General features: G+C 46.2%; 5 protein-coding genes across 5 annotated transcripts; 2 read left to right on the top strand and 3 right to left on the bottom strand.

Annotated features, from left to right (window-relative positions):
• Positions 1-3,147: 3,147 nt before the first annotated feature.
• On the bottom strand, positions 3,148-3,798 carry FSST1_002610 (scytalone dehydratase arp1; the record flags this gene model as incomplete). The annotated part of the gene is made up of 4 exons (XM_083228616.1): positions 3,148-3,507; positions 3,555-3,596; positions 3,651-3,706; positions 3,771-3,798. The coding sequence occupies 4 exons, from the start codon at positions 3,796-3,798 to the stop codon at positions 3,148-3,150; spliced, it is 486 nt and encodes a 161-aa protein (XP_083092792.1).
• A 492-nt stretch (positions 3,799-4,290) lies between these two features.
• FSST1_002609 (uncharacterized protein) lies at positions 4,291-6,717 on the bottom strand (the record flags this gene model as incomplete). Its single annotated transcript, XM_083228615.1, has 1 exon — positions 4,291-6,717. The coding sequence occupies one exon, from the start codon at positions 6,715-6,717 to the stop codon at positions 4,291-4,293; it is 2,427 nt and encodes an 808-aa protein (XP_083092791.1).
• A 3,611-nt stretch (positions 6,718-10,328) lies between these two features.
• On the bottom strand, positions 10,329-12,325 carry FSST1_002608 (uncharacterized protein; the record flags this gene model as incomplete). Its single annotated transcript, XM_083228613.1, has 3 exons — positions 10,329-10,400; positions 10,451-10,500; positions 10,546-12,325. 3 exons carry the CDS (start codon positions 12,323-12,325, stop codon positions 10,329-10,331), a joined length of 1,902 nt encoding a protein of 633 aa, XP_083092790.1.
• Positions 12,326-18,326: 6,001 nt separating this feature from the next.
• On the top strand, positions 18,327-18,776 carry FSST1_002607 (uncharacterized protein; the record flags this gene model as incomplete). Its single annotated transcript, XM_083228612.1, has 1 exon — positions 18,327-18,776. One exon carries the CDS (start codon positions 18,327-18,329, stop codon positions 18,774-18,776), a length of 450 nt encoding a protein of 149 aa, XP_083092789.1.
• Positions 18,777-18,891: 115 nt separating this feature from the next.
• Positions 18,892-21,993, top strand: FSST1_002606 (uncharacterized protein; the record flags this gene model as incomplete). Its single annotated transcript, XM_083228611.1, has 1 exon — positions 18,892-21,993. One exon carries the CDS (start codon positions 18,892-18,894, stop codon positions 21,991-21,993), a length of 3,102 nt encoding a protein of 1,033 aa, XP_083092788.1.
• Positions 21,994-22,014: the final 21 nt, after the last annotated feature.

Here is a 22,014-nt window from a genome sequence, read left to right as displayed (position 1 = left end):
TGTCTACGACCCTCATGGAACGGACTACAAGTAGAAAAGTAACCAATAACAGGGGTGAGCTTGAGAGTCTTGGGACAGGAGAGATGGTGGCAGTGTGGTATCCCTTGGTAGTAACATCTCGTTGGGTGGACTGAATCATGCCTTCCCGATATTGGGTTTCCACTATGCCGTCCTGTTCATTCAAGTGGCACTGTGACAAGTTCACAGTTCCAGAGAAGAAAGCTGCTCTCCACCACATCACTTTCACAACCCTTTCATTCGACGACTGTAAGATCACCCGTTTACAGCATTACGCGTAGAGATAACCTCTCCACTCTCAGGTACATAAATCCTGTGGGCTTCAGGGGTGTCTAATGCTGAGATGGAGATAATGTTTAATGGTAAGATTGCCTTTGCATTTCTTCTCGGAAAATATTGTGAGGGCTGACGCCACTCGTCTCATCTTGATTCACCCAGTTCAGATACTCAAATTTGAAAGTCATGTAGGGGGAAGTCTCATATTTCTGCAGTCTTGATGGCAGTACGATCCCCGGAGGAGTCACATTCGGAAGCTGTGAGTCTGTTGATAGTATCATGCAATGTAAGATGCTATCAAGATGAGAAATGGCGATACTGGCATATGACTGACCGTGTTTTAATCTTAGCGGCAGTTTTTATTCTTTGCAAGTGACATCAACTTGTATTGGGTTAGTGGGTGCGTAGTGGTAAGCGTATACTTGGAGATAAAAGTTTCCAATACTGTAAATTTCAACAACATTGAACAGGTGGGAAAATTTAGAGATATGCCTTCTCTCTGACGCTATGATCATGTAGTTTCATGGCCGTAAACCGTAAATCTAGTGGAGCCACAGATCCTAGGATCCCATATTGGACATGACACTTGTTTCATCGACTAAAAGAATACTAATCATCCTTACGTTCAACTATCCATCCCCTGCTACTGCCAGTCAAAGAGCGCCAGAGAGGTATTGCGTTACGTTACTAGCGACAAAACATAGCTTGTGCCGCTGGCAGACCTTGCAGCGCTATAATTGCAATCTGATTTACCTTCTAGATTCCCTAGGGCGTTGTTCTGCCGCAGTATGCCATCTCAAACACCTGCAGAAACTGTTACGCCTGTAATCCACGAGGAGAATACATCACAAGACCCTGGTGCTGAATGTATCATCTTAGACAAGACAAAATCTGTCTCTGGAAACTGATAAACTGTTCTGTTATCACTTTACTATCGAGTGGGGAGTTGGCCGCTGAAGTCTTGAGGTACAAGAATAAATGCTCTGTGATCATAGTCTAAATGATATAAACTGGCCTGCTAATTCGTTCTCTTATGCTTCCAGCAGCTACCTTTCCTAATATTGTGAGGGGCTGTTACCAGGGAAGCTTGGAATCAATCTATTATTTTTGAGAATGTCAAAAGCTGAAGTTTGTGAGGAGCAAGTACTGGTCCTCTCAAGCACTATGAACCGATGGCGTTACCAAAACGCCGTAACTCTTGGCCTACCACAAGGCAACGTTGCCACAGCAGGTTGGAACTTCTATATCGAAATAACTGGGCCTGTCATTATTTTATTAATATGCATTATTGCTGACATACCTGGATAGCGACTGCCAATTATGTTTGGATGCGAATTCTCTTATGGATGAGTCTGGCGCAACAGTGTACAGAACAGCTACAACACCTGTCTGCTGGGGACACCGGCTTACCAGCAATGATAACGTCTTCTCGTCGTATCTTCTAGCTTCAATGGTTATACTGACCTTGCTAAGTCACCGTCACTCGTTCCCAGTTTAGCATCTGCCAACTGACTCCTAAAACTTCACTCCGTATTTCGAACTATGTCTTCATGAGTAGCTATTTATACTCAAACATGATGCATTGATGGTCGTCTACTTACTTGAGACACAAGTCAATGTGCATATAGTAGGTACTGCATTTTATAAGAGGTTAGCTTTATTATCATGCACCGGGTATCAATAAAGAGTTGGGAAACCTCATGGACTTTGAGCCCCTAGTTAATAATATTACAAATCTCTTATAATAGAAGCAGTATTATTTAGTTAATTAACTAGATAATCTGCACTAAGCCTTTAGCTTTAGGCTTCTTTATCTAGCCTTCTTCTATTGCATATTTATAGTCTTAAGCTATAATTAATAGGCTATAACTTAAAGGCCTTAATTACTATTATAATATACCTTTTTAATTAGTTAAATTAGTTATTATATAAGATTATTATATTAAGTGCCTTAAAGAATATAATTTACTTTTTAAATAGCTTAACCTTTTCCTTTAAAATAACCTTTTTAAATTATTATATTTCTTTTAGCCTTTTCTTTTTATTCTCTTTATATAAAATTAAAAGATTTAATTTATAAGTAAAGGCTATTAGTTTAATTTTTATAAGAATATTTTTTTTTTTATTATATAAAGAAGCTTAGCTTTTATATATAAAAGGCTTTTATTTTTAAGCTTTTTAATTATATTTTTAATTATATTAAAATATAAGCTATTAAAATAATAATTAAAATTAATAGCCTTTAATTTAATAATAATAATTAATATTATATATAAGAATTATAATAGGTTAGCTATATATAATAAAAGACTAAGATTAATTAACTTATTATTAACTTATTAATTAATTAAGGTTATAAAAAGAAGAAGTTATTATTATCTTTAATATAATAAAAGCTTTCTTTATAACCTTTATTATAAGGTTTATATTAAAAGAGTTATATTATAGAAAAAACCTTATCTTAAGAAAACCTTAGATTTAATTATTATTAAAAATTTAATTTATATAGATAAATTAACCTTTATTAAAAACCTAGAGGAAATTAAAAAGGCTTAAGCAAAAGCTTAAGGATTATAAAAAAAATAATAGACTTTAAGCAAGTCTTTCACTATTTAATTTCTTTACCAGATCCTCTAAAGACCTACAGATAGTAAAGCTTTAAGATAAATGCCCAGATTTCAAAGTAATAAACATTCATATTAACTATCTATTAAAATCGAGCCAAGTCTTGAAAGCTTCATCATCACGAGTTACTCTCAAGCATTCCCGTCCCAAGGGTCCTGAATAAATAGCACAACTTTGAGACAAGGCATGAAGTATATATTCCTCCCAATCATACTCTGATGCAACCCTTCATGAACTACTCTTAAAGATCTTATCAAAGTCAAACTCAATCCAATAAACCTTCGGCTTCAGTCCCGCCAACTTCCACTCCCCCTCAATCTTGACATACGTATGCTGCATCAAAGCATGACAATGACCCTTAGCTTCAACGACTTTCTTATCAGGTCCAGTATATCGTTGATGAGCAGCCCGTAGTTGATGTTTACCAACAACACGATCAGCCGAGATAGCTTCATACTTTGAACCTCCGATGAAATGCTGCGAGTCAACTAGAGGATCTCCAACAAAGCTTGGGGCTGAGACCATGGCGATGAACTCTTTGGCTGGCATTGCGTCCCAGGTTTGTCCTGTTACCTCGGCGTAGTCAACCTGTGAAGAGTTAGATGGTGACGAGATGGTGAGATGAGGGTATGTACGTTGAGTTCTGGGGCGAGTATGGCTTCTAGACGAGTCCAGTCCTAGATATATGTTAGGTACATGTTATTGTCTGTTGGATATGAGAGTGTTCTCACCTTGGTGTCAAGACAGTCTCCCCAGTCAAACGTGATAGCTGCAAGTTGCAGTGCGTCTTTTCAAGGTCATCAGCATTCGTCTTGGACCGGGTATAAAATTGCTCATCACTCAGTGCTCACCTGCGGGGTCAACTCTTAAAGCAGTCATGTTGTCGTTGGAGAATCTTTGACTTTGTTTAATTAATGTTGGGGTAATTGTCGCCTTGACAGTTGATATTGTTATTGTAATGTTTAAATACAGATTTCAACCATGTACTTGTTCGTTCGGAACTCAGCGGAACTTCCGAGGTTACATTTCCGTCCATCTCTCCACTCATGCGTGTACAAGGGTTGGTTGTTAACAGCCAGTATTATCAAAGCAAAGTCGAGAGTTACAAGTCGAGAGCAAAGATCACAAGTCACATTGGTCAAGAATATATGTCAAAAAGTATTAGATTGAGTAGCCTAACCCCCGAATTACTCCCTCCCATTAAAACACCTGCTCTAAAAATGTTTTTCGTTTCCAACCACAAACCGCCTCGATTGTGCAATGCAGATATCTATCCATCTTCCCAAAGAGAAAAAGGCAGAAGAAGAAGTGAAAGTCAAGTCCAGAAAAGAAGGCTGAATGCTAAGCTATGATCCAATGCATGCGATGCGCTTAGAGAAGAGCAGCGGCGACAGCAGCAAGGAGAGCAAGACCGCCGACAGCCTGCTTGCCAGCGGAGCTGACGATGGTTGGCTCGCAGTGGTCGCCAGAGCAAGGTGCCTCACCGGAAGACTCACCACCGGAAGAGCCCTTGGAGCCAGAGTCAGACTCACCACCGGAGGGAGGAGCAGGCTTGGAACCAGAGTCGGAGCCACCAGAAGGAGGAGCAGGCTTGGAACCAGAGTCGGAGCCACCAGAAGGAGGAGCAGGCTTGGAACCAGAGTCAGAACCGCCGGAGGGAGGAGCAGGCTTGGAGTCAGAACCACCAGAGGGAGGAGCGGGCTTGGAGCCAGAGTCAGAGCCACCACCGGAAGGAGGAGCAGGCTTAGAGTCAGAACCACCGGAGGGAGGAGCAGGCTTGGAGCCAGAGTCAGAGCCACCACCGGAAGGAGGAGCAGGCTTAGAGTCAGAACCACCGGAGGGAGGAGCGGGCTTGGAGCCAGAGTCAGAGCCACCTGAAGGAGGGTAAGGCTTGGAGTCAGAGCCACCGGAAGGAGGGTAAGGCTTAGAGTCAGAGCCACCAGAAGGAGGGTGAGGCTTGGAGCCGGACTCATCACAGTGGTCACCGTAGCAAGGAGGAGCGGGCTTGGAACCGTGCTCGGTCTCGGGGCAGTGAGGAGAAGAGCAGACGGGAAGCTCAGGAACCTTGGGGTGGTCGGGGGTACCCCAGTTGTTCTCCCAAGGCTTGTAGATGACCTGGCCATGCTCGCAAGACTCACAGTCGACAGGAGTGTAGCAGACGTCGTAGTTGTACCAGTCATCACACTGCTCAGGCTTGTAGACGGTAAGGCCGTGGCAAGATCCGTTGGTGCAGTACTTGGGAACGTACTGAGATCCACCCTGGCAATCACAGGCCTCGGAGATCCAGACGTACTGGCCATCACAGTCGGCACCGGGGTAAGGCTTGAAGACGTAGACAATGCGTCCGCCCTTGTCAGTGTCGTAGCAGTGTCCGTTGGAGCACACGTAGATGGCAGTGACGGTCTGGGTCTGGGTGGTGGAGGGGCCGTCGATGGTGGTTGTGAAGATGGTGGTGATGGTGGACTGGTCGGTCACAGTAGCAGTGATGACATCGGTGAGAGTAACATCAGGGCCGCCGAGGTTGACGTAGACAGTGAGGAGGATGGTGTTGGGAATGCCAGACTGGCGGCGGCTGAAGCGGCTGCGGCGAGCAAGAGGAGCATCACCACCACAGAACTCGGAGTCATCACCAGGGCACTCAATGTCGCAAGAGTCGAGGTTGACGCGCTCAGTGTCGTCGCCGTCGATCTCGTCACCACAGTAGCAGTCGGTGTCGTAAACACCAAAGTAGCTGCGACCGACACAGAGGCCGGCACACTCGTCGAGGTCCATGGAGCCGGAAGATTGGGCAAGCTCAAAGGTAGGGAAACCGTTGGTGGAACCGACACAGCCGAAGAGAACAAAGTTGTCGATGGAACCGGGGAAGCCAGCAGCAGAGGTAGCGGTGGAGGTGGGAGCAGTCTCAGTGCCAGTGGCAGTGACAGTCTCGCCCTCAGAGTTGGTGGTAGCACCATCGGAGTTGGTGTTGACCTCAGTCTCAGTGGCAGTCTCGGTGTCAGTCTCGGTACCGGTGGGGACAATGGTCTCGCCCTCAGAGTTGGTAGTAGCACCCTCAGAGTTGGTGTTGACCTCGGTGTCGGTGGGGATGATGGTGTCGGTGACAGTAGCAGTGGGCTCACCCTCGCTGTTGGTGAGAGTAGTCTCAGTGACGATAGCAGTGCCGGTCTCGGTGTCAGTGTCAGTGTTGCCACCGTTACCGCCGCCGTTACCACCACCGCCGTCAGATCCTTCGCCAGCAGCAACCTTGACGTTACCGACAGTGAAAGCAGTAGGGTTGGCGCCGCAAGACTGAACGAACTCAAGGTTGGGAGGGGCGTCACCAGCAGGAGTGCTGGAAGAGGAACGGCTACTAATGCCATCGGTGGTCTCGAGGCCCTCGGAGAAGATGCTCACACCGTCGGCAGTGATATCAAGGGTGCAGCCACCGTCGGCACGCTTGCGGCTGTTGTCAAGGAGCTCAACAAGGATATTGAACAAGACGTAGATCAAATCGCCGAGAGTGATGCCAGTGGGGAAAACAGCTCCAACGGAGAAGGAAGCGACACCGTTAGGCCCAGCTCTGAGAGCAATAGCGATTGAACCATCGGGGAAGTTGACGAATGAAGCACCAGGGCCAAGAGTAGCACCGTTGAGGTCGACAGGCTCAGGAGGTCCAGCAGAGCTGGTGGGAGCGAGATCGGTGCTGGTACCAGTGGCAGACTCAGTAGCAGACCCAGTAGCGGGAATACTGGAGTTGGTGAATCGCTGAGCAGTGACACTCGAGGCCAAGGCCAAGAGTAATCCGGGAGTGAAGCGCATTTTCGATTAGGTAAGCCGAAAAAAATGCAAAAAGTGATTAAAAAACGAGTGAATTGAGTGAGTTGAAATGATTCAGAAAGTGAATGTGATTGTTGTGATTGTAAAAGAATGACCTGGTCCTCGATGGGAAGATGAGAGTGAGGATGAGATGAGAAGGATATTGGGAGGAAGTTTGTCCATGTTATATACAAGATTTGGTCACCCTTTGAGTGAGTATTCAGACTCTACCGTTTTCGTTTATTGGGAATTGCAATTGCTGCAATTGTTCCCCTTGGAATTCATTCACTCCTGCATGCGAAAAAGCATTCCTTGCTGTTGTCGCTAAAACATGCAGGGCAACACCAGATTATCCACTGTTGTCCAACTAAACGGCGATAGTCCGTCACAGTTGTCTCACCAGAACTGAATTCAGTACGAGAAATAAAACGAGTCCATTCTTTGAGAGCGCTGGCTATACTGATTGCAGTTTAATTCAAGGCGTCGTAGTCCACGTCAAGTCAAAGCGCAGCAATTGTCTCCTTTTTGCTCCCTTGATATGACAATTTTGTGATGGAAGTTGGTGGATTTCTTGCTATTTCCAGGCCCTTGGATTCGTCCTCTTGGTAATTGTTTCAAGCCTTACGGGCGCATCCAGGTTCTAGAGTCAGCCAAGAATCATTGACAACCACAAACAGTTTCTTCAGTATTGAAGGTGATATTCTCAATTAAATCCAAGAAATTAATTACTATTGTGTCGCCCAAATAAATTCTTGTAATGATGATGTTGTTCTCAATTGAATGACAGCAAATTACCAAATTCCTGCTTGTGTTGATCCCCAGGTGGTGGTTGACCTGTGCGCTATAGCAACACGAATACCAGAGACAGCCAGCTGGTAAGACAAGCAGCAAAAAAGATGGAGGGAAAAGACATGAATTGACCACTCAAGACCGCAATCATTGTCATTCTTGGCGAAACCTGTAGACGGAATGGACCGAAACAGTTCAACATGCCATGACGAACCCGGCCAACACGTTTGCAATTCTGTTGGTGGGCAAATTGTTTCACCCACTGAGATGTTCACAACGGTTGGGAACGATTGTACTGGTCAGTTCATGTTTGCGGTCAAGTAATTCTGTTTCCGTGAAACGGGTACAACTCAATTTGACAGCTGTCAATTGAAGAGATGAAGGGAGGGAAAAAGGACATGCCCTACAGAACTCACTCAAGATGGGCAAGGCAATTGAACATCAAACATCTATCTACATCGTTGTAAACCTTGGGAATTCTCAACGTCTGCCAAGCCAAAAAGCTTATTTATCTCAAATGACCGTTTGTCGCAACTGTCATTTGAAGTTTAATAAAGACCAACACTCGAGACTCCAGTCTCTAGGGTACCTACACCACTGCCAGGACAACCCAACTCCAAGGAATGAATGGAACCCTCTATTCCATTCCCCCACTGAGTAGCCTTAGTCGTTCACAATGCACACAAGCCCATCTCACACTCTGATCCTCCCCTTTCTTTGATATGTCACTCCAACCTCGCAATCTAGAAACGAACAAGCTTTTTCTTCTCTCAAAGGGTTGGGAACCATTGGTGAAAACACGAGTATTGTCTAAGACAGGGCAGGGCGCAGGTTCTAGTTGGCTAGACTACCCCTTGACCCAACCTCATGGTATGCAGTTTGAGTAGGGAACAAGTGATGATGAGCCTGGATTCTTGTTTCTATGGAATGTTGAATGGATGGATAATTGGGCGAGATTTCAAGTTGTGTTATTGTCGAGGGCGAGGTACACAGATGGGACGAGTGCGCCGCTGAACTGATCATCTTCAACGACACCATTCTTCCTACCGTTCATCAGCTTAATGCTGTTCTAATTCTTTTGCTTCGATATTCCTTCTAGATGTAGATGGGTAGCATAAAGCTTGGTGATGGATTTAATCTAATATTTATCTTCAGTTCAAGGTGATCATTGTCCAACCAAGAGTGCGCGTTGGAATCCCTTCTTTCATCTATTGGGCATATTTTACAGCGGGGTAGGCATTGCGTTGGTGAAGCTGCCCTTGTGCTTAATGACAGCAAGAGGGATCAGAAGGAGATCTAGGTATCAAATGAAAAAGCTTGGTATTTCGGTCAAATATCGAGTCTCGATGGTCGATTGAAGAGCGGTTGTATGTGTTGAATGAAGAAGAAGTAGTAGCTGACCGCCCGAGTATGGAAGGAGCTGGAGGGTTCTCAGCTTCAAGTGAAAGTCAGTCTATGTTAGGCGTTGAAAATCACGTTACTCGAACCACCAAATTCTAGACTAGGTGATATTCCAGTGGACTGCCCGCTCTACTTAATCATTGAGCATGGTAACCATCTTCAACAACTTCATTTATCCTGCAATGCGTGTCAGTTTGATGCGATTTGTATCTCTCTACTATCGCCATCACTTCTAAGTAAATATAAACTATATAAAAATGGTGCTGAATTTTGTTGGATTGTTGTCGTCAGTGAACGTGTAACCCATGGGCCTAACTTACTCGCCTGCCCTCCCGATCTGTTTCTCATTTTTTGCAACGTTTGAGTCACAAGTTTTAGTGGACTAGCTCAGTGCAACAGGGGATGAGGTTCTTTCGCAAAACGAATAACAGCTCTGTAAATGTGCAGAATTTATCATCTCAACTCTTGATGCATTCCTGTTGTCGCTATAACTCATAGATCCGAGTGAGCGCTTTGAAAATGCTGAATTCATTGAACTATTGCCGTCGTGTAACTCACCTTCGTCTACCTGATCGGCTTTTAATTTGTTTTGCGCGGGACGCTTGAGTTACAGCCCGGTTCTAGTGGACTACGGTAGTAGGCCAAAAGTCTGACCCCACCACACCGTTTTCGTCCATGGAGGAATTTCAACACCACACTTCAACTTATTATTTATTTATCAATATACGGTCAATTAAAAAGTTATATATATCATTCGATAGCCCTGAATCTGGTGTAGTTCCCTGTAACAGAACGTAGGCAGCTTGGGTCGCGAAATGCAAACTGGCTATAAAACGTACAAAATTTTATTTTGAGAGACGTTAATGTATTTCTGTTGTCACTGATATCTACAGTAGCAGATAACTGACATAATAAGTCATGCTGGATTTTATTGAAACTGTATCCTCAGTAAACGTGTAGCACAAGAGCGTAACTCGTTTTCGTCTACTTGGCCTCTCATTTTTGCGATGTTTGAGTTACTACAGTTAACAGGCTTCAGTGGACTAGCCTCCTGTGGGAATATTTGAGGAGCTTTCACCATGAATGGGATACAGCCTTTGTATTTTAATGGAAATTTGTTATAAGAAAGATTGAATCATTTATATTGTCGCTCATATTACTGCTTTAACCACCGTAATTACTGAACAGTTTTTTACCTGGAAAAGGACGTTACGGGGTTGATCTTGACTCTTGGGCGAACACAAAGGTTACTGCTGTAAGCACTGTAGACAGTGTCACCTCTCAAGCAACAAGAGACAGAACCAACCAAGTCGGATGCGCAAAAGCTGTTCACCATCGTCCATTATTTCCTTTGAACTTATTCTTAACAAGAATAAATAAACAATAATAAAGACCACACCTCCCGTCAAGGCAATTAATTATCATCAACCTCGAACATAGCGTTCAGGAAATACGCCCTTGACATCAGCCATAACCTGCACAGCGACATAGCGACTCTAATCACCAAATTAGCTGCGTCAAAACCTTTACTTGGAACAATACTTACAATCCATCGACACATCCAGAATCCAATACCAGCAAAGTAAAGATGAGGATCTAAGAGATGTTAGTACTATCTTCAATCGTTGGAGGAAAACTTACGGCCGGAATATGTCACGTAACCAGGAGGCTCGCCCTCATCATCAACGCTCGGTACGCTCACATTCTCAAGATGAGATGCTGATTCCTTGTCGATAAAACCAGCATCGGCGTACTTCTTTGGCAAATCCTCATTTCTGTATCCCGTCGCAAAAACTACACCTCCAGCTGGGATTGTCTTTGACTTTTTCTCAGCCTTGTCGTATACAATGAGTCCCTGTTCTGTCAGTCCCTTTGCTTCACCATTGGCAATGCGGATGCGATCCGACAAAACCAAGTCAAAAACTCTTTCTTGATCGATGTAAATAGACCTTCCACGTTCCTCGAATGCTCTACATGGTAAGCAAACCTGCTTCTCTATCTGGTAACCCTTTTCTTGAAGGAGTTTATGACGCGGTTCCATGGTTTGAGTGAGAGATGACATCAAACCACTAGCCATGTCGCGCATCACTCCCAGAGGTAGAGAGTTTTCGTGAAAGTCTGCTGCTTCAACAGGCATTTGACCCTGATAACGCATTGAAACGACGGAAATGAACATGTCAAAGTCTAATAGTGTCGTCGGACTTCGCTGTAGCATGGTGACGCTCTTTGCGCCGTTGAGGGCGAGGTCTTTGGCCACGTCGTGAGCAGAGTTTCCGGACCCGACGACAACTACATCGAGGTCTTTGTATAGAGTTGCGTCGCGATACTCGGAGGTATGCTGAGCCGGACCGTGGAATTGTTCTCGACCTTCAAGAGGTGGAATGTAAGTGTTTGCCTTTGAGATGAGAAAGCCATTAGACAGAATGAGGTTCTTGGCTTTGATCGTGGATGTGTTGCCAGACTGAATGTCTTTTAGATCAATCACCCAATACTGAGCATCCTCATGCCAGGCACTCCCAGTGACTTGGATACCCCCAAAGAAAGGAAGCTTGAGTTGTTTTACAGCAGATGACATGTATCTCGTCAGATCTTTGCCTCCCATGTATTCCGGGTAGCCGTCAGAAGGGATAGGGAACAAGGGCAATTGAACCATGCTCCTATTGTGATGAAGAACAACGCTGGAGTATCGCGACGTGGACCAGTTACCACCTGCTTCGAGCTCTACATCAAATACAGCGATGTCGGCGCCAGCAGAATCGAGCATGATTGTGTTGGCCAAGCCACTGGAACTTCCACCGATGACAACGGCGTCCAGAACACCAGAGACATTGGGTAGACCTTGGGCAGATGGTTTGCCTCGTTGAGAACTATCAACTGAGGACTTGGATAGGCGAGGCAATTGCTCAAATGGGTGGTCAATCAGTTCTTGAACAGCTGTACTCAAGATCCAAATGAGCCACTTCCCATCTACGTGAACGAGTTTGGCTTGACCAACGCACTTAGAGCGCGGCTCTTCAGTGCAGAACCCAAAAGGCACATCCAAACAAGCAAGCGTCGGACTGAAGCGCATATACTGGGGAGTCATGCCCCAGATCCCCGTTGGATTAGCGGAGAATTCAGAGGGTTTGCGCTTGTGATTCTCTGATAGAGTCTTCCATGCTGACTGTATCGCGGATCGACCATGAATCGTACGCTTGTCGAAGGTGAGAGTAAGCGCATCCCTCCACCAAGCATCCTCAACAAATAGGTCAGCGAATCTGTCCCAGTCTGAACTGGAAACAGCAGAAGAGAGTTCCGTGATAAATTCCGAGGCGATTTGGGACTTGTCGAGTGATTCCTCGCCGTCAAAAGCTGGGACGTTGGGGAACCCTGCGGCGAGATCAGCGACTCGGGTCCTGTTGCGCTTTGGATGTTCGGCCATGACTGTTATTTTTGTGACATTTATACTGGACTCAGAACTACTTGAGAAACGATCTGGGGAAACGATACTTATAAGTATACTCACCATTCTTGCCACTCTGATTATATGCCTTCAATCATTAGCCTAATTGTTGTAGCTTATGCCTCGAGATGAAGACGGTGGTGAGAAAGATAAGCGCTAAAAGTCCGAGCCAGTCCACTGACACAGTTGCATTTCTTGAAGGATTTTACAGCGGTGTCTTGCTCTGTAACTTAACCTGTTAGTGCTGATCGGTTAGGCGATCTGCGTCTTACAAGACAGAATGTCAGCGGAAACACGGCTCGGTCGGCTTTTGTGATGTTGACTATTACGAACTCGTCTTTGTCTTTTATTATTTAATCAGGGTCGACTGAATGACATCTGGTATTTTAATCCTCGTGAGAGACGTTGAAGTGTGTGTTTATGGCAACCTAAAGTAGAAGAGAAATTAAACTGTTCGATATTTTGTTCACCATGAGCAGTTGCCACTTGGTGCCGTAATGCACCAATGGTATTACACGGATAGATATCTGGCCCACCTAATTAATTGCTTGTGTTTAAATGGAAAGCAACAAGGATCGTTTTCCATTCAAGCCATGGTTACTCATTGCTGCTATTGTCAAAGCCAAGAGATAATGGGTAACAAGTAATTATAACAGCGAATTGTTAAATTATTAATGCAAAAGAGGAACAGCCTCAATATTCCACTGTTCTGTTGAGGGCGACTTGCTGACGATCCGAGCTTCTCAACACAGGTTCTCAATCCTGAATTGGCGCTGGCAGTCATAACCGTAAGACTACGGGTTTTAAGGTTTCGTGGTCTAACGGTTATGACTGCGGATTCTGATTCCGCCAGCGAGGGTTCGACTCCCTCCGAGACCTTTACTTTTGATAGAGTTCAACGATTTCTTTTTTCCTTTTGCTGTGAGTACAAGTAAATAAATACTCGCAAAATTTGGTAGTGTTGTGGGTATATTTGCACCAGATTGATCGAAGTTCACGTCAGGTCATTAGGTCATGCCTCATCAATCACTTCTACATACCATGTAGACTTAATAACAAATGAAAGATGTGCTGTAATATGTTCGTATATCAGCTACAGATGTCCCCTTACCCGGACCCCGTTGTGGCATAACACGGACCTCGATCAATTTGGTGAACATGCACGGTAACGCATGCTGTAGCAATCACAATCTCTTCAAAGGACCCTGGCTTACGGAATCTCCTTGGCAACACTTCCGCCATCTAGAATAAAGCACTATGTCGGGATTTGTTGATGTCTCTTGCTGAATTTGTGCCCAGTCGTCGCATAACAACTGAGAGCGGCCACCACAGGCCCAGTTAGACACCAATACTATGAACGTCGTACGTCATGGTATATCTCAAACTGGTTTGTCCTGTCAGGCGACTGGAAGCTGATAAATGCCGGAATCTTGCACTCACATTGACACCTCGTGTACCTCTTGAATGGCGCTTTCCTTCTCATAATTCCCATCTACATCACGGATCAAGTCAAAGACTGTCAGATATACATTTCAAAGGCATGGTTTGCTTGCTAAATAGTCAATGGTCGGGTTACGCAGTTAGAGAGTCGTGATACTGGGGGATGCGATGTTCTGTGGACAAACCCTACCATGCGAAGAACAGGATGACCTGGACAAGCTGCACAATAACATTCAGGCGCCTTCTAAGAACACTTTCAACTCGGGTAAAGTAATTACTGGAGGTAGTGTCTTGTAAACCCTCATAGACAGCGTTGGGTGTGGTGGCTTATGGGCAAAGAGAACTGTCTGCTCTGGGGATGGGACAGATGGCACCCAACATTCAGCAGCCGAGCGTGTAGCTGGATCAAAGCAATTGAGAGACACATCTAGCGTTTCCATGTCCGATACGAGGGTATCAAGTTAAATAGGTGCCAGGGATCATATCCGGGGAAACTCTTCGAGTGGAAAAGATGAGTTGATGACCGCCGCCCGAGAGCGACAGGGACGAGACACTCCCCAGTTGATGACTTCGGATACAGAATTGTCGGAATATATAAGCAACGAGTTCTTGAATTAAATCTCCTGATTCCCGGAGGAGTATCGATGAGGTTACGAAGGTTTGTTGCCAGCCTTCAAGAATGCTGGTGATCTGGCCTCCATGGTCACGGGGATCAAGTTCACAGTTTAGCTGGAAGGCCAAGGACGCCAGTATTGAATCGCACCATCTAATATTGAATCTTATTTTGCATATAATTTAACTCTGCCTGCCCTGTTACCCACAGCTTCTGTTTGACGGTGTCGCCAAGGTATGGCCTTCGCTCAATCATCGTCAGACTTCGCTGGACCTTGATAGCGCGGTCTTCTAAGTAAATCGCCCTTTATTCATGAAGTACTTCATCATCACTAAATTTTACCCTGTTTATGAGGCCCGTGACCGGTCAAAGTAGACTTGGACTGCCTTGGAGCTCGGAGGTCCCAGTCAAACCCAACCTGTCATTCTTTGACATGATCAGTAAATTCGGCGCAGTCACTTGGAGATTGAAGAATTAAAGTACTCAGTCTGATAGCGCTACGGACTGGAACCATAGTGAGTTAAATTAAACAAGCCAAGTATGTTTAGAATGGCTGCAGTTTATAGCCTTCATCTCAAGGGCATGGGAAACGAGAGCCTTCGTACATGTCATACACGACTTGACTTGAAGCGTCATTCTCTTCAGTAGTACGGTCGCTAAAGAGAAAAAATGAAGGAAATAGTTAAGCGACAAACTGAATGATGTTTATAGATCATTATTATATAGTTATGAACAACATGTGTCTTCCAAAGATGACCAGTTGTAAAGCTCTTCGGTGGTCTATACCCTACAGAGAGAAGGCTGCGCCAACTCAGCGTTATGATTTGAGCAGATAAGTGTCTTTCGAAGTAGGGAATTGCAATTGCCCCTTGCTCTCAGGTCTCTACAATTTCAGTCTTGTATCCCTCATTCTTCTTCGATTTTACGTTGCACGCCATCCACGTCGTCTGGACCACCTCGTACCCCAGTCAAGCACAGAGATTTGCATATTAATGTTAAAGTAAACTAAAATAATGTTGGAAAGAGGCATTGGATTGGTGATCTGAATGGTTTAACTGACAAAACTTGGTATGTTGGCCAAAGACTCGATGGTCGATGAATAGTGTCTCTTGTCGTGTGTGTTGAATGAAGACCAAGTGGAAGCTAGCTGCTGAGCAGGTATTACAGCGTTTTTGTCTATGAGAAAAAAAGCCATAGTGTGAACTGTGTTTTATTGCGCTTAATATTTATCTGTCAGTAGGGAGATATGGCACCGATTAAGACATCGAGGCATGGTTTGCGAACCGGCTTAGATGGGGTAACGATGACGACGGTTCTGGTTCACAAGACCACCCCGTACTGCCAGTACGTCGAACCTTTGGCCGTAGAAAAGTGTCTTCCCGTGCCATAGGACGATTGATGTGGTGGTAACGTAACGGGCTGAGCTTTGATTGAGGGTTGGGAGAGGTAAACCTTGCTGCTGTCTGTATGGGTTAACAGAGGCTTCTTTTATTAGTTACTGTCAGCATAGAGTTCAGACAGCTGTCCTGTCAGTTGCGTTTACATTGGGAAACTTGGTCTAATTAGCAAGAACTATAAAGAACATTCTTTAAATAATCTGAGTAGACAGATAAGCCTTTGTCAAGAACGTTGATGCAATTGGGGCGACCCAGGCGAAAGCTGAAGGAGTCAAGGAATACAAGTACTTATTATGGCCATTCGCTGTAGAGTGGCACGAAGTGAGTATTGAGCTTCGTGAATCATATTGAACCACCAACTACTTGACTGGGAAATGCATGAACTGTGTGTTGGGTGTATTCTTTCGTGACTATTCGTATACAGATGTTGTATTCTCTACAGTGTAGCTTTGATCTAGAACTAGAGAGACATTGTCTACCAGGTTGAGGTCGAGTTAGCTCGCTCGCCTGGAGAAGGTAATCTCAGTTCGGTTTGACTAGAGTGAGTTTCTATGGTAGACAAATTACAGAGCAAGAAGCGCTTAGGGAGGACGACATTTCCCAGAACGTTTGAGCCTCCCTCTCATGTGTAGACATCGTTGACACGCTGGCCGTGTTCACAGGCCATTCTGCCAAAAGGTCCATCATGGAAACGACAGCAAGACGCTGCGGCTATCATTAAGACGGAGACTGTGATTCTTGATCCTTTGGAAACGACGGATAACCATGAAGATCGGTTGACTATAGATAGTATTAGCAAGCTGTCATACTGTCGACGAGGAAGACGTAGCTGATTGAGGGATTTGGAGTGAATTCGTGTTCTGCGCTGATAGTAGAAGAAGTGATGTACTGCATGATTATTACACAAGCTCAGGTATTGGGCAAAGCGCTATCGTCAATTTAGGCCATTGCGAAAGAGGGAGAACCAATCGACTCCAAAACTGTCACAAGAGCATTGTGTTGTTTGGTTGAACGGGTCTGGTTCTGGTTTATGTTCTGTTGAACTTCGATTCGGAATGAATGAAAGTTGCTCCGGAGGTCTGCTAGCTGTTGCTCTATGCCGTCTATCTTGGCCATGTGCAACCGAATGGCGTGAAGCTCAGCAGCAATTGAGGATGAGGCGTTTGGAGAGAGCATGGCAGAAGATATCACAGTTCAAACCATGGAAGTTAAAAAATGAGTCTGTCGACAAGTACAAAATAGGAGGTGAAGGTCATAGTGAAGGAGGATGTTTAGGGGGTATGTATGCATTTCAAGACGACATTCTCCTGGTGCGGTAAGTTGTCACGACGTATAAACGTAGCGGAGAGTGGAAACTACAGACGGGGATTGTCTCCGATAGCACACGCTGGGGGCAAATGAGTGACGTTCTCACCAGTCCAAAATAGGTATGATTTGCAAAGTTTCAAACAAACGTGAAAGGGATTTGGCGATTAAAATAATATCCAATAAGAAGTACATACACTGAGAGGATTAGACTTCAATGCTACTGTAACCCATGGGATGCAACCCACCATTCTCCTCGCTCATCATTCTCCTCGCTCATCATTCTCCTCGCTGGTCTGATCTCATCTTGAGCAAGTAGGAGTTAGTATTACGCTATCATTACGAGTCTATCCATGAGCTGGATGCTGAAGACGGAAGAGATTACTGAATGTAAGGCGATGTTTTTAGATGCAACCGAATGGCATATCACCATCACTAGCACCTGTTGCGTATTTGCCTGGGTACTCTAGGGTTTAAATTCTGTTCAAACTTCCTCATCGTCTACTGTGTACCTCATCACCGACTCATCTATCATCTGTCATCAACGCCACTCTACTGTCAATCCTTGACACTCTTTATTGTCAATTATCAACACTCTTCTACTATCCTCATCAAGACTCCTCTTTATCAATCTTTGATACTTCTTCACCGTCCATTTTCCCATCGTTCATTATCTCCTTGCAAATCTACAAGTCATCCTGCCGGCTGTTGTATTTTCTGCCTTGGACAATCGCCATTCCTACCTTGCAACGCCCGCCAACCGCCTATCTTCCTACCTATTCACCTACGGGAACCACAACTGTCTTGATTTCACTTTCAGAAACCAAGCTCTACCAATAACATCACATCGCGAGACCTGACGTTTTCATCCTTGCCTATACAGGCGCCGTCTATATTCACAATTCGCTATTCCATATGCATACTGGTATGGCGCCTGTCTCTTTGGTATCTTCAATATCACTAATACATTTAGTCAATTAAACCCCTACCTGTTTGTTCCATCCCCTGACTTCCAGCCAGCCAATTTGTAAGTCTTTCATGGTATTTCATTCCTCCTCATTGCTCTGCGGCTAACATTCTAGTACATACGAGTCACAGTTGCCCTCCCGTCATTACCTTCGGCCGTCATTACCTTCGGCCATCACCTCGTCTCTTTACTCTATCTCACTACTCACTTCCACAACCCTCTTTTCGATTCACCACGAACCGACTCAAGCTTCTCGCAATGGCGCACATCGGAACATCTAGGCCAACCGCCCAGGCTCGACGCGAAATGCCAATCGACCGAAACAACAGTCCCGTCGAGAGTAGCACCCTCATCATCGACTATGCCAATTTCAAGGGCTCTAGGTCCCGAGAGACGAAATTTCTCGACTTCAACAAGCAAACTGAAGGCTGGCGTCAACCCGATATCATAGTGGGCTCTGATCCCTCGCAACTGTTGCCTTGGTCCCCCCTCGGCGATTACCACCTCGTCATGAGGACTTCCAGAACTCTTGTCGAGACAGACAACCCCAACGATCCCAACTGGCGTTATGAGGCACCCCCCCATCGCTCAAAACTCCAACACGGCCCAACGCCCTGCTTCTGCGCCATTACCCGTGGAGATGGGCCGAGTTTTCTTTCTTATACACCGCTCAATCCCAAGGTCATCATGGGATTTCCGTTGGTATAATGATGTCAACAGGGACCTGGTTGCCACTCTGCACTTGGCGACAGGCATAGGCGAGATTCGGCTTCACGCTATTTACGACCCCAATCAGCCTCGCCAGACCCTTGACATTCCTGCAATGCTCGACAGGACAACCGTGTCGGGCTTCGACATCATCATGGGAGACTTCAACACTCACCACCCGTCATGGTCAGGCCCACTCTACAGAGGAGACCCCAACAGAGTCTCACCGCGAGCGAGACTACTTGAGGAGGGCATGACCAATGCCAACATGGTACTTATGACAACCCCTGGCTCAGAAACGTTCGTGAGGGGTCAAGGCAGAAGGAAGATCAGCTCAACCCTTGACCTGTCACTTGTCAGTTCGCCATTGGAGAAGTATGTCGACTCGTGTGAGATCTATGAACAAAACCCATGGTCAGACAGCGACCATCGTGCGAGCCGGATGGCCTTGACGATCGATCCGTCCCGAGACAAACAGCTGCGCTACCTGTGGGACAAGGTGGATAAGAAGCTCTTCATATCCGAGTTTCTTCGACATCTACTATCTATTCCCGAGCTCAAGGACATGATCGTGAATGCGACGGGTTGCAATACAGCTATGGACGTGGTCATCAAGAGTCTGCAGATTGCTACTGATCGGATTGTTCCCACCATTGAGGCAAACCCGCCCCCCAAGACGCCTATGAATCACCAAACCCACCAGTTTCTTGAGGGTGACGGTATTCCATCCGCTGGCGCAGAACCTCCTCATGTGAACAGTCGTACGAGAGAACGGCGTCTCAAGCGGGCCACGAAGCCTAACCGGCGTCGCGACTATCTTCATTCTCTTGGGGAGTCTCAATATGGCACTTGGAAGGCGGCCAGGCTGGGCAAGCGATGGGCCCAGTCACGCATTACTCATGTTATACCCACTCTCGTCGATGAGTCAGGTGTGGAATATACAACCGATGACGAGAAGATCGAGCATTTCTTCGACATGCTATGGAAGGGGCGGAACACACCCGAAATGGAGAACATGACTGTTGTTCCCTACCCCACCATCAACCCAGAACGCGAAGAACTGGCCATGGACTTGTCCGTGACCGAGGCGGAGGTCAAACGCCTCATCAATGAGTCACACCGGAGGAAGGCACCTGGTCTTGATACAGTCCCTTTCGAGGCATTGAAGATTGTACGAGATGAGATTGCTCCCTATCTCGCCATCATATTTCAGGCCTGCCTTAGTCTTTCTTACTTCCCTGACTGCTGCAAATCTGCCCTTATGATCATCATTCAGAAGATGGGTCAGCTGTCTTACAATACGGCCAAGAGCCATCGCCCTATTGCACTTCTAGCCGCCGGTGGGAAGCTATTGGAGAAGCTCTTGGCCAACCGCCTCAAGAAGGTTGCAGTCGATCATTCTCTTCTTCCTGCCTCCCAGTACGGTGCACCCGGGAGGTCGACCGTAGAGTGTCTCAGAGATTTGCTGCGCATAATCCACCGCGACTGGAACAGGAAGAAAGTCAGAAGAGTGGCAGGGAAGTTGATGAAGATGACCAAGATGGGGCTCGATATTGCAGGTGCTTTCGACCGAGTCAACCGCGCACTGGTGCTCCAGGCACTAGCAGATAAGGGCATACCCGAGCCATTCATCCGTATGATGCAGTCATTCCTTTCCGGACGCGACATCAGGCTCAAACTCCCTGGTGTCATCTCTGGTCCCACGCGAATCAATATTGGCATTCCACAAGGATCTCCACTCTCACCACTCCTATTCCTGTTCTTTGTAGCCCCTCTACTTGAGAGGCTGGAAGCGTTGTCCATCGACGGTGCCATCATCATACCATTCGCCTACATGGACGACACTTATGTTGTCGTAAGGTCTGAATCTTACCGTGACAACTGCTCGGCATTGGAAAAAGTTCACCGCACGATCGATCAATGGGCGCAGGAGACGGGGACGGAATTCTCTCCGAAGAAGTACACCATCACGCACTTCAAGGACCCTGAAGACAAGGGCGCCGACTGTAAACTTGTCCCCAACATTCCTGGAATCGTTGATAACGACAAAGTCTTCAAGAACAACAAGGTCAAGATACTTGGAGTCATTCTCGACCCCAGGCTAGGGTTCGAAGCACACGTCAACGAGATTCGCAGGAAAGTCAGGTTGAAGCTGAGAATTCTCAAACTCATAGCCAGGCGAAAAGTTGGCCTGACAGTCCACAAGGCAAGGGAATTCTTCCTGGGTTGCATCATGCCCATAATCGCCTACGCGTGTCCAGCTTGGTTTTTCTACAGTCCAGAAAAAACAATGCCACAGTCGTTGAAGAGACAGGTGGACCGACTTGAGTCAATTCAGTATGAGGCACTCAAGGTCGTGACAGGGTTTTTTGGACGAACATCGAAACACGTCGTCATGAAGGAGATGTACATTCCCAGCATTCGTGTCTACCTTTACGAAAAGGCACAGGTTGGGCGAGCCATGTTCTTGGAGATGCAAGAGACCAAGCCCTATGTCCGCCCACCACGCTTCCAGCCATCACCTCAACGCCAGTACAAAACCTTGTCAACAGACATTCTCGACGAAGCGGCTTACACATTGGCAACCAGAGCTGCTGAGACGCTTCTGTCGAAGAAGGGAGGCGATGAGGACGAGTTTCTCAAGGTATGGCGTGTACGAGACAAGCGTAAGAAAGCTATCAAAGCTTTGGCACGCGAGGATGCTGAGAGGAGAAGCGCTCAGGAATGGAACAAGTACCGGTGTCAGCGAGCGGACAGCCATTCATCTCGACATCGTCCTGTCTGCATAAAGGAGGACTGGGGTCCTGAGAATCTTCGCCTTTACGAGGGTCTTCGGCGGGGTGAGAGCACACTGCTGCTCGAACTACGCACCGAGAAGATCGCCTTGAACGGTCCATTATTTGACATGGGCATTCCACATCTGGCTCCACCTAGCCCTGCAGCTGACCATCAGCACGAAGCACAGTTTGTTCTGTCTCCAGCTTGCACATGCGGGCATCGAAGCCAGACTGTCTACCACATGTTCATGCGTTGTCCAGAACTTGATGGTGCAAGACAGAAGTTGGTCGATCGCATTGGCGCCTTGGATTGGAACACCCTCCTTACAGTCCATGCGAAGCTTGCTACGCAATGGGCTATGGTCTACTTCCCACTCGGCGCCCAGTACGACCACATTCGCGAGGACTCACCGTTCTATGATCGGTACACCATGTCTTAGACACCTCGCACACCCACTGCA

This window comes from Fusarium sambucinum, chromosome IV (assembly GCF_050947815.1).
Source record: "Fusarium sambucinum isolate potato_lamoka chromosome IV, whole genome shotgun sequence".
Taxonomy (NCBI): Eukaryota; Fungi; Ascomycota; class Sordariomycetes; order Hypocreales; family Nectriaceae; genus Fusarium; species Fusarium sambucinum.
This window is presented reverse-complemented; position numbering and strand designations above follow the sequence as displayed.